Source organism: Anolis carolinensis, chromosome 6, assembly GCF_035594765.1.
Source record: "Anolis carolinensis isolate JA03-04 chromosome 6, rAnoCar3.1.pri, whole genome shotgun sequence".
NCBI lineage: Eukaryota > Metazoa > Chordata > Lepidosauria > Squamata > Dactyloidae > Anolis > Anolis carolinensis.
Window position 1 is genome coordinate 67356326 of NC_085846.1, and position 12546 is coordinate 67368871.

The 12546-nt window shown below is 40.5% G+C and overlaps 1 protein-coding gene across 1 annotated transcript in view; it reads left to right on the plus strand.

Moving 5' to 3' along the window:
- The window catches only part of tmc2 (transmembrane channel like 2), a 103459-nt gene that overhangs the window by 17376 nt on the left and 73537 nt on the right, over positions 1 to 12546 (plus strand). The window contains exons 6-7 of the mRNA XM_062983753.1: positions 2980 to 3061; positions 6565 to 6671. Of these exons, the coding sequence (XP_062839823.1) occupies positions 2980 to 3061; positions 6565 to 6671 (189 nt within the window). The remainder of the gene's footprint in view (positions 1 to 2979; positions 3062 to 6564; positions 6672 to 12546) is intronic.

Below are 12546 nucleotides of genomic sequence, written 5' to 3' on the forward strand. Positions count from 1 at the left end.
AATCTCTGCTCATTGGGAGACATTGGGAAAGACACTCTTTCAGACTTAGAGGAAGGGAAAATATAACCCTCTCTGAACAGATTTTGCCACACACCAAAAAACCATGATAGATTCACACTATGGTCTCAGTTATTTGGAAACACCTTGAAACCATGCAGTAACAACAGCTCTAGGAAGAACTAGTATTGGAATTACAGTGTTCCCTCATTTATCACAGGGGTTAGGTTCCAGGACCACCCGCAATAAGTGAAAATCCGCGAAGTAGGGACACTATATTAATTTTAATATTTATACATTATTTTAGTAGTTATACACTATTTTAAGTCTTTATCAACCAATCGTGTGTTGATAAATCGCCTTCTTCTCCTCCCATTGCCACTTGGGCTCCTTTTCTCTCCCTTTGGCTTCTCCTTCCTCCCTTCCTTAGGCTGTAAATTGTAATTTTTTATGATTTACAATAGTCTTTTAGAGTTTATTGAAAAACCGCAAAACAGCGAATCCACGAAAAGTGAACCACGAAGTAGTGAGGGAACAATGTACTAAAAAAAAATTGAAATAAAAACCAGAATATGTGCAGAATACTAAGAATGTACAGACTTAAAAATGAACAAGTAAACAAATTTAAATAACAAGTGGTCATTGTTTCCTGAGTTGGGATAGCCTTCTGATTTTGAATGGAGTGTTATATGAAATCATTTCACCAGGTGGGGAAGTTTGTTCCTCCATAGGTTTGGCATACAGCTCTTCCTCCTCCCCACACCAACATGACACATCAGACTGTGCGAATTGTGCATAAATCTGATTCAACTACTTTTAAAATGCAATTCTAAACATTTTTGAAAATCACCAAATAATGCAGGCATGGGGAAAGATCTGTATTGCTCATCACTAATGAAGTCCCAGATATTATTGAAGAAGTACATATGGTGCCCAGAGATAGCCACATGCCACTATATAATTGATGCATTAGCTGTTGGTGAGGTTAAGAAAGAACTCAATAAAACTGTACAGTTGAAACTCTGAAGAAATGCAGTATTACCTTCAAAGAATTCTAACCTTGAGGGAAAATGATTGTCATAATAAAAGTGTAACTAATGATGTTTTAAATAATATAGAAAGACATCTGGACTCCAATATTTCAATGCAAAGCTCCCACACTAGTCCATTGATTAGACTGCAAAAGTAGTAGTAAAATGGTATTTAATGACCTTTGAAGCACCTTACTCAGAACTTTTATCCAAGCCATGAATTTCATAGAATAATAATAGAGTTGGAAGAGACCTCATGGGCCATCCAGTCCAACCCCCTGCCAAGAAGCAGGAAATCGCATTCAAAGCACCCCTGACAGATGGCCATCCAGCCTCTGCTTAAAATCCTCCAAAGAAGGAGCCTCCACCACAGTCCGGGGCAGAGAGTTCCACTGCCGAACAGCCCTCACAGTGAGGAAGTTCTTGGTGGCCTTAACTCAGGGATCCCAAAACCAAGATCCGCAGATCAGATGTGGCTCTCCAAGATCATTGACCTGACCCACATCCTAAACTTTAGACTCAGGGTTGCCCTGAGTCTGAAATGACTTGAAGGCATACAACAACAACAATCCTAATTAACTTGACTGTCTCGTCAGCCAAAAGCAGGCCCACGCTCCCCATTGAAATCCTGGTAAGTTTATATTGGTTAAAATTGTTTTTTATTTAAAATATTGTATTGTTCTTTCATGTGTTTTTTTTTTACACTCTAAATAAGATATGTAGAGTATGCATAGGAATATCATGTTTTTTTATAAATGATAGTCTGCCCCCTCCCAACAGTCTGGGAGACCGTAAACTGGCCCTCTGCTTAAAAGATTTAAGGACTCCTGCCTTAAATCAAGTTCATATTAGTCTCAATTGTGATCCTTTCCCCCATCCTATTGGTATAACATCAGTACCACTGGCTTCACCTCACTTTACAATGCTATATTGGATAATATCCTTGAACAATAATTTGAGATTTAAAAGCTGTTCTAAAGATTTGAAATATACTATATATTGCATAGGATCCTGTGAGCCATACTGTCTCCACCCCTGCACTTAAACCAAGCTTATATAGACTTTACTTGTCATCTACCTAATGGGGCTTAAAATTAAAAGACAGGGGACCATCTGAAATAGAAATATTGCATTTCACCAGGAATGGCAGATCACACTACTTCTAAATACTTCTAGTTAGTTAAAGCTGTGTGTCAGGCCAGGCTGCCTTACAGTATTAACATCTTTCATCACTTCTAATGGACACAGCCCAAAAAACGTTGCTGCCTAAAATTACATAGCTACTGGAGGCATAATAGCCCCGAAGAGCTTTTCCACTCCCTGATAATAGATTGATGGAGTCTAAAGGGACTGCTATGATCATCTAATCTAGCCCCCTTTCAAGCAGGAATATACAACTAAAACATTGCTGAGAAATGTCTCCAACTTCTGTTTGAGGATTTCCAGTCAATAAAAGAACAGTAATAAAAAAAAATTATAATTGGGATTTTCAGTAAAGACATATAGAATTGCACACATTGCGTGATAAAAATTATAATCTAATCCTTCTACTTATTTTATGGCATACTACTTACTTACCTAATTGAAAGGTCCTTTTCAAAAAAAATTATCTTGATTGCATAGAAAATGCTTTGTGCTACTAATATTGAACTATAATATATTTGAGATCGTTCATATCAAGTCCATGAGCCTGTTCGTTTACTCTGCCTAATGACAAGGCCAGCCCTTATGGTTATCATTGTTGGAAAAAGCAGTCAGAGCAAAGCCACTAGACCTCCTCCTCATCAATCAATGATTCAACGTGTCACCTTTATAATAGAAATCCAGCATCTTTTCAGAGGGTCCATTTTTCATTCTCAAAACTAGTAAATCATGGGGAATTTTTTCACAAGTCTTCCTTCGCCTTCTACAGTCTTTAAACAACATCACCCTCTGTTGTGTTTACTTCCAGAAATGGGTCAAGTTTAAGAGGGATTTTGACAATTTTAAGACACAATGTATACCTTGGGAAATGAAGATAAAAGAAGTGGAAAGTAAGTCAACCTTCCAGTCTACCGGATCTTTCTCTCTATATTATTTCAGGCATACATGGAAGGAATTTTGATATACAGGCAGTCCCCAAGTTACAAACATCAGACTTCCAAATGACTCATAGTTAAGAACAGGGGTGAGACAATAAGAAGTGAGAGAAATTTACATCTTGGAAGGGAAATTCACTCCTAAAAGAGTTATCGTGGGGGAAAGGGGTCTCCATAGAAGATTTCTCATCAATCCTTGTTTCAAAATCCAGTTACTACAGAGACAGAAAGTGAGGTGAAATCTTCTGAACAGGGGAACAGACAACAAACCAAATACACAGGGGGGTATTGTTCACCCTTCCCCATGCTACCCAAAAATGTACCAATTCCAACTTACACACAAATTCAACTTAAGAACAAACCTACTGAACCTTTCTTGTCCGTAACTTGGGCACTGCCTATAATCATTTTGAACAACTTAACTCAAACATAATGCCTATTGCCTCTGCCAAATCATTTTATGCTTACCATTTTATAGTAAACATTTGTTTCTTAAATAAGTGTCCTGCTTTTTAATGACTGTTCCCAATTCGGTGTAAAACTAAAATTATTTCATTACACTAAAATTAAAATAGCAATATTAAAACAAGAAGCACTTGAGCTTGGCTACATTCCTAATTTATGTTGTTAATCCCGTGCAGTAGGGAAGAGCAATGGCGTTTGCTGCTTAAAACTTGACAACTAAGCTACAAAATGATGACTTAAGAAACGCTCCTTTCACTATAAGGTTGAGGACAACTCTGTGATCATGCTACTCTTGACATTCTCGAAACATCAAAGTGCATAGAGAAGACTGTATGCTCCAGAGGAACTATGTGCTTATGAAAGAATTGCAGAGTTTTAATATGTTCTATTTCACGATGGAGTGCCTGTGGTGCTTGTTTCAGAGAATTGATGAAATAAGGCCTTCAACACATGCTGATCTCAAATCCTCTGAAATTATTTGTACAATTCTTTGTAGAATCCGGGACAAGAGTAGATCTCCTTGCAAGAGTTCAGAAAGTAACATCTTATTTTTGGTCTTGGGAGGTGTTACATTTTTTACAAAATTTAGCACTAGTTTCCTATTCATGTACAGTGGGGTTGGGGGACTCTGGCTCACATAAGCCCCACAAAATACGACCATTGGTGAATAATTGCAGGAGCAGTAGTTCAAACCATGGGGCCAAAGAGGCCTAGCATGTCTTTTAGGGGAAAGCTACAATCTGTTGAGGTTGTCTCGCTGATATTTTTTCATCCCTAGGTGGTGGCTGGTGACCTTTGGTGATTTTCATTCATTTATTGACAACAAAAGTAGCCTCGGTGGCGAAGTGTGTTAAAGCACTGAGCTGCTGAACTTGCAGACCGAAAGGTCGCAGGTTCAAATCCCGGCAGCGGAGTGAGCGCCTACTGTTAGCTCCAGCTTCTGCCAACCTAGCAGTTCAAAAACATGCAAATGTGAGTAGATCAATAGGTACCGCTCCAGCGGGAAGGTAACGGCGCTCCATGCAGTCATACCGGCCACATGACCTTGGAGGTGTCTACGGGCAACGGCTTAGAAATGGAGATGAGCACCAACCCCCAGAGTCAGACATGGCTGGACTTAATGTCAGGGGAAACCTTTACCTTTACTTATTGGCAACAAGCAAAAAGTATTTGTCCCTAAATGTCCTAAAAAGCATATCTAATAAATATGCACGCATCTCCTCCCCTATATTATGGGATCTCAGTTGCCCCAAATACAGAAAAGGTGAAATATTCCAGAATTGCCCTGAATACTCTAAAGTGTCCCAAAACTATTTGCTGTCAAGATATTCAGTCAGGCAGTCTGTGCATTGGCGGTACGCTGTCCTATGGATGGTTGTCACTGCTCTTTCTTTAGCCCAGTGGTTCCCAACCGTTCGTCCTCCAGTTGTTTTGGACTTCAACTCCCACAATTCCTAATAGCTGATAAAATTGCTGGGTTTCTGGAAGTTGATGTCCAAAACACCTGGAGAAACAAAGGTTGGGAACCACTATTCTAGCCAGAAACAGTTCCCTGGCAGAGCCTTACTGGCAATTTTGGTAATTTCACAACAGGATACCCAGTCATATGATCATCAGAAGTAATGTTGCTAGCAAGTAAACTGTTCCTGCCTGGCAAAACAGCAGCAGGTCTTTTTGATTGCCTTAGATCCAGCCCAATCCAGCTGTCTTCATGTCAAAAAGACACTAGGACCCACTCTGGAGTTTCCTGGAATCTGCAAATCTTGTGCCAGATTGAAGGCTGGAAACAATGCCGAAACAATTAGCAGATGTGCCAATCTCCAAGATTTTTTTTGCTTTTCTTGCTCCATTCTTCTATCAAACATTGCTTTCTATGCAGTTTCCATCCCAGCCTCAGGGCAGACAGATTGAGAAAACACAAAGATGAACACAAACCTTTCTTTGCTTTCTCTTTGATTATAAATAATGTTCCATTTTTTAAGAAAACCCTACATTTTCATTGTATTGATTAGGACTGAATGCTTGCTTTTGATCTTTTTTCTGGCTTGAGTTTATCATTATAACCTTGAAGATATGCCTTCATTTTTTTTCTGAAGAATTTTACATATAAAACAATTCATAACCAAGATAGCACAGTAACCAATGTTATTTCTTCGTTATATGCCACCAGTGTTTTCATGAGTGTAATGAGTTTTGCAAGGGCCATAAAAGTCACACCAGTGAAATTCTCTTGTGCTTGTAATGGTGTGAAGTAAGGTAATGCAAGCTCAAAAGACTCAAGGGAATTTTGAGATAAATTCATCATGATGCTTTTTGTGTATTTTAAACTTTTTCAAAAAAAAATTTTACCACTGGAAGGAAGTGCAGCCTCTAAGTACTTCTGAATGTTATTGCACATCAACATTGGATTTCTTGGTACTTCACAGCAGTTGCCTTGAAACAGGATCATCTTGGATAGGATTGCAACTTTCTAAACTGGGGAAGGGGAAGTTGTGGGCCTCCAAATGTTGTTTGACTCCAACTGCCATCAGCTTTCAAAAGCATAGTCAAAGCTCAGAAATAGTTATGGTTGTAGTCCAAAATCTAAGAGCCAGAGTTTCACCATTGTTGCTCTAACCCACTAACCTAGGAAAGCTTAATGCATTCAATATTCCCTTCTTTGAAGTCATGTTTAAAAGGCCATCCTACATGTGCTTCTCTTTCATAATTGCTTCTGTCACCCCAGAAACAAACTGGCATATGTGAAGTGAAGAGGATGAGGTCAATTTAGATAATTAACAAACATTTTTAGGGCAGTGAAAAGGATGTGGATTACATTCAGAAAATAGTAAATGCAGGCCTTCCATATGGATGTATTAGCTAACAGCAGAAGGAGGAAGTATTGAAACTAGTAGAAACAGGATTTTTATAAGTACAGTATACACAAAAATGTGTCAGTGCTATGAATTCACTTGACTCAACACCTTTCTAACAGCATCTCTTCATTACTTAAGGTCATTTTGGATCTTCAGTGGCCTCCTATTTCATATTTCTGCGATGGATGTATGGGGTAAACCTAGTCCTATTTGGATTAATATTTGGATTAGTTATAATACCTGAGGTAAGTACACAAATGTTTTTTTGAACAAATACCAGTTTGAACATGATAAGCATTAAATTGTGTATCCTCATATCATATGTACAATGCCATTTACATGAGCAATAATGCTTAGCAAATGGAAAGCTAGCATCTCAAGAAGACTATCCTAAAGTCTTTTCCGAGATGTCATCAAACCTGATATCAATGTTCAAATCTCCATATGCATGCTGAATAGAACTTGAATAATTCTGTCAAATCAGAACACTATTCTTCATCTTTTGTTATCCTCAATATCCTACAGAACATCCAATGGTAATTTGTATAAAAGCAGGCCTATGCATTGTAAAAGCATACTGTAAATGTTTCTAGTACAGTACAGTCTCACTTATCCAACGTAAACAGGCTGGCAGAACGTTGGATAAGTGAATATGTTGGATAATAAGGAGAGATTAAGGAAAAGCCTATTAAACATCAAATTAGGTTATGATTTTACAAATTAAGCACCAAAACATGTTATACAACAAATTGACAGAAAAAGTAGTTCAATACACAGTAATGCTATGTAGTAATTACTGTATTTACGAATTTAGCACCAAAATATCACGATGTATTAAAAACATTGACTACAAAAATGCGTTGGATAATCCAGAATGTTGGATAAGTGAGACTTTACTGTATTTAAAAGCAATAGTCATTTACATACAAAATGCCAAGTGTTAAGTATACATGCAGTATGGGACATTTTAAAAAGAGAAATGCACTAATAATAATTGTTGATGAAGTATAACCATTCTATAGTCTGACCTAGTTGTTCTACTTTTCAATTTTGTTGTGTCTCCTCTTTTTCTTCTCCTCTTCCAACACCGCACATTCATTGTTACATTGCATGGGTACAGGACTAAAGTTAGCTTCCGGCAGCATATAAGACAAATCTGACCACAGGATTTTCTCTGCTGGAAAGGTCTATTCACTTCACTTCACTTCATTTTATTTCTTAATTAGTCGCTCTCCACCAGAGTATTCCGAGCGACTTACAATTCAAAATATCATTCCACAATATAAAAACATTCAACATAAAAACATTCAACGGTGACTATTTGGCAAATTAGATCTGATTTACTTAAATGCACAGCCAAACAGCCAAGTCTTGAGCACTTTTACAAAAGGTTGCAACTCCAACATTGCTCTAACATATGGAGACAATGAGTTCCACAGAATTGGAGCATAGGCTGAAAAGGCTCTACGCCTTGTAGCTTCCAGGTGTACCTCCCTAGGGCCCAGTACGTATAGGAGATTTTCCTGGGAGGATCAAGGTGACCACTGACAAAAAAAGGAATGAGGCGGTCCCTAAGATATAATGGTCCTTGGCCATTTCGAGCTTTAAATGTCAGGATCAGTATCTTGTAAGAGATCCGATGTTCTATTGGTAGCCAATAGGCTTGATCGATCCATGAAAAATTTGATTCTAAACTCGTTTCAAAACTAGAGGGGGGCAGCTTTTCGTTTCTGATGGTATTTCCGAATTTGGCCCCCAAAAATTTTTGAAATTAACGAAAATTCGTTATTTTCAAAATTAATTCGTTAATGGCGGACGCGCATGCGCAATTCCCAAAAACAGCACAGAGGGAGAGGACTTTACAGGACTCTCCCACCCTCATTTTTTGAGTGATCTTCTTCAAACTTGGTACAGTGGTAGAACACATTTAACACTGATAGCTCACCAAAATTTGGAACGTTTCCCTTATCCTCTGATTTTTGGAGAATTTTCATAGCTTTTATAATAAACCATTTTTTAATAATTGCAGAAATCTGTTCCTGGTTTGAAAGTCTTATTTCCTGTTAAATTGGGTTGTCTTTACTGTGAAAGTCATTGTTCTACTTCAGAAACTTTGTTTTTGTGGCTGAAACTTTGTTAAATTGGTGTGTGTGTGATATATACTGTGTATAGTCCCTGCTTATGTGTGTGTGTGTGTGTGTGTGTGTGTGTATAGGTAAAGGTAAAGGTATCCCTTGACGTTAAGTTCAGTCATGTCTGACTCTGGGGGTTGGTGCTCATCTCCATTTCTAAGCCCAAGAGCCAGTGTTGTCCATAGACACCTCCAAGGTCATGTGGCCGGCATGACTACATGGAGTGCCATTACCTTCCCAGAAACACCCAGAAAATGGGAATTCCAGACAGGAAACAATCAGGGCCAGCTAATACCTCCCAACAAAGGATTCCCCCAGGTAGGAAGCAGCCAGGCTTTGAAGCTGCAAGGCTATTCAATGCTAATCAAGGTGACCAATTGCAACATTCTCACTTGCCTCCCACAGACAAGAGTTCTTTCTCCCACCCTGGACCTTCCACAGATATATAAACCCCACTTGCCTAGCTTCGCACAGACGTCAAAACCTCTATGTCTGCCACAGATGTGGGTGAAACGTCAGGAGAGAATGCTTCTGGCACATGGCCATAGAGCCCGGAATACATACCACAACAGTGTGATCCCGGCCATGAAAGCTTTCGACAACACAACCACAGTATCCATTCAAGTTCATGTAGCGTGGTATGGACTGGAGACCTGTATTGGGGGGAGGGAGGGTGCGAATCTGGGCCCCTGGGAGTCGTAGTCCTCCCTCCCTCCCTCCCTCCCTCCCCGGGAGCAGCCGAGGACGGGCCTGGCCCACACCCCCTCGCATCCCGGGCCTCTTCCTCCTCACCGCCGGGCCCCTCTCTGTCTCTCCAGGCCTGAGCTGAGGCAAGGCGGCGGCGGCGGCCATTTCCCCCTCCGTCTTCCTCCTCCTCCTCCTCCTCGGCCTCCTTCCCCCTCGCCCCCTCCCATTGGCTGAGCCCGTGACGCCCCTTTTGCTGAGGGGCAAAAGGAAAGGAGTTTGGGTGATTTGCAAAAGCTTTTTTTCCTAACGAAAAAAACGAAGAAATAAGAAAAAACGGCCTCTCGCGATTCGAAACCGCGATATCCAGACGTGTGGACAATCAAGGTCGTATATTGCTTCAAAACAAACGAAAATAACGAATTAATAACGGGTAACGGGGAAATCGAATTATTTGAGCAAGCCTAGTAGCCAATGCAGTTGTTTCAGAATCGGTGTAATATGGGATCTTATAGATGATCCCGCTAGCAGCCTGGCTGCCGCATTTTGGACCATTAGGATCTTCTGGGTTTTTGTCTTCGGAAGGTCGGCATATAAGGCGTTACAATAATCCAACCTAGTGGTGACTGTTGCATGGATTACCTTTGCCAATGCTTCTGTCGAAAGGTAGGATGCCAATTTCCTTGCCTGGCGAAGATGAAAAAAGGCCTGCTTACTTATGGCAGTGATCTGGGCCTCCATTGTCAGCGATGAGTCCAACACAACCCCAAGGCTTTTAACAGTAGCAGACGGAACCAGAACTTCCCCGTCAAAATCAGGCAGTGACTGGATTAACTCTGGTGGCTGGCCGGGCCAGAGTATCTCAGTTTTTGCAGGATTCACTTTTAGTCTACTCGCTCGCAGCCAACTCATCACTGCTTCCAAACATAGCTTAAAGTTTTCAGGAATCGTGGTTGTCCCAGGTTCGAGACGCAAGAGTAGCTGGATATCATCTGGTAGCACTCTATGAAGCCTAAGAAGTTCCTGAACACATCTGCACCATTTGGGTCTGCAGTTTTTTAAAAATCGGTATCAAGTATGAAGAGACAAAGCTGTACAGATATACCTGAGTGAAAGAAACCTGGGCATAACCTCTTTAAGAGAAAGTTTGGAAGCAGAGGCAGAAATAACGTGGAATAACATGGGATGGCTCTTTCTTTCACTAGCCTCCACCTTTCTTATGGTTTCCTTTATGGTGTTAGATCTATGATTTTTTTTTTTTAGCATACTGCAGTGCTGACTTGAGCCTATAAAGCCCTAAATGGTTCTGGCCCAGCTTCCCTGTCCAAACGTATCTCCCTCTATGAACTATCACAGAGTTTAAGATTATCTGGGGAGACCCTGCTCTCAGTCCCACCTTCTTTGCAGGCACAATTAGTAGGGACGTGTTGCACCCCAAGGCAGAGTGAGCACTGGAAACCAAACAGTTTCATATAATATCTTTATTAAAACAATAATAAATTCAGAAAAGAATAAGTGGAAAGGATGAGTGAGCAATAGTCCTTTAAGAATGGTATGAATTAGTCCAAAGAGTTGAAGAGATATGTCCAATATTATTGTCCAAAGTCCAGAAACCGAAACACGCTCAAAACTGCTGGGAAGTTTTTGAGCAAGAAAGCAACAAGAAAGTAGGAGTGAATAACAAGGTCCAAAGTCACTAGGAAGTCTTGGATATCAAGGCAGGCAGAGGACGAAGCTAAAAGCAATCTGGATTCAGGAACAAGGCAAGGACGTGAATTTACTCCGGATCAAATTGGGAGTCGCGGCTCGGCTTCGCTGCCAGGAACAGGAGACTGGGTTTGGTGAAATCAAGGAATGGAAACGGTGAAGTGTTCTCAGAAGTTGCTACGTTGACACCACGAATTGTTCACAGTGCAAGACACTTTCATGGAACTTAGATCTAATCACAGCGAAGGGAAACCAACTCCACAAAGGTTCCCAAGGAAATCTCCTATCCATTATCCCCTCTAGATGCCAAACGTTGACTCCTTCGAAGCTCCTGTTTCTCTGATCTCTGGTGATGCAAAAACTCCCTTCTGTTACATTCCCTGGGGAACTCGGGACATCTGGTTCTACCACGGGCGTAATGTTTTCAGTATCTCTCCCAATTAAGGAAGCATCGGAGCTATCCACAGCTGGGGTCTGTAATTGGAAGGAGCTCGGAGAACTGGGTAAAAAGTCAGAATAAGCTTCATCCTGGTCAAAGTTCATTTCAGAACCAGATTCAGAACCCAAAGGTGGCTGGGGTATAACAGGATGAGAGACAGGGCCTTCTCAGTGGTGGCCCCTTGGCTATGGAACTCCCTCCCCAGGGAGATCATCCCCCCTCCCTCCCGATCTTCCATAAGAGAGTAAAAATGTGGCTTCGTTGCCAAGCCTTTGGAGAACCTGTGCAATAATCAGATATGGAATGACACATTGTGATTATAGGAACGGCCTGGTTTTTGCTGGTGGATTATGTGATTAATTGTGATTGTATGGTTTTTAAATGTTCTTCTTGTTTTTTATAAAATTGTATTTTACTATTATATTTAAATGTCTGTTTTAATTTTGTATTGTTGCTAAGGCATCAAATAGCTGCCAATTTGTAAAGCCACCTTTAGTCCCCTTCGGGGTAGAGAAAGGTGAGATAGAAATATCATAAATAAATAAATAGGTTGTTGTAAGTCTTTTGGGCTGTGTGGCTATGTTCCAGAAGCATTCTCTCCTGATGTTTCGCCCACATCTATGGCAGGCATCCTCAGAGGTTGTGAGGTATGGATAAACTAAGTAAGGAAAGGAAAGAATATATATCTGTGTAGAGCCCAGGGTGTGGCAAGAGTCCTTTGTCACTGGGAAGCCAGCATTAATGTTTCAGTTAATCACGCTAATTAGCATTGGAAAGGGTTTTGTCTCTTGCCTGGGGGCATCCTTTGTTCAGTCATTAGCTGTCCTCTGCCCTCAGAGTGTTGGTTCCAATCTACCGTTTGATTTTAGAGTTTTTTAATACTGGTAGCCAGATTTTGTTCATTTTCATGGTTTCTTCCTTTCTGTTGAAGTTGTCCACATGCTTGTGGATTTCAATGGCTTCTCTGTGTAGTCTGACATGATAGTTGTTGGAATGGTCCAGCATTTCTGTGTTTTCAAATAATGTACTGTGTCCAGGCTGGTTCATCAAGTGCTCTGCTATGGCTGATTTCTCTGGTTGAATTAGTCTGCAGTGCCTTTCATGTTCTTTGACTCTTGTTTGTGCGCTGCGTTTGGTGGTCCCTATGTATACTTGTCC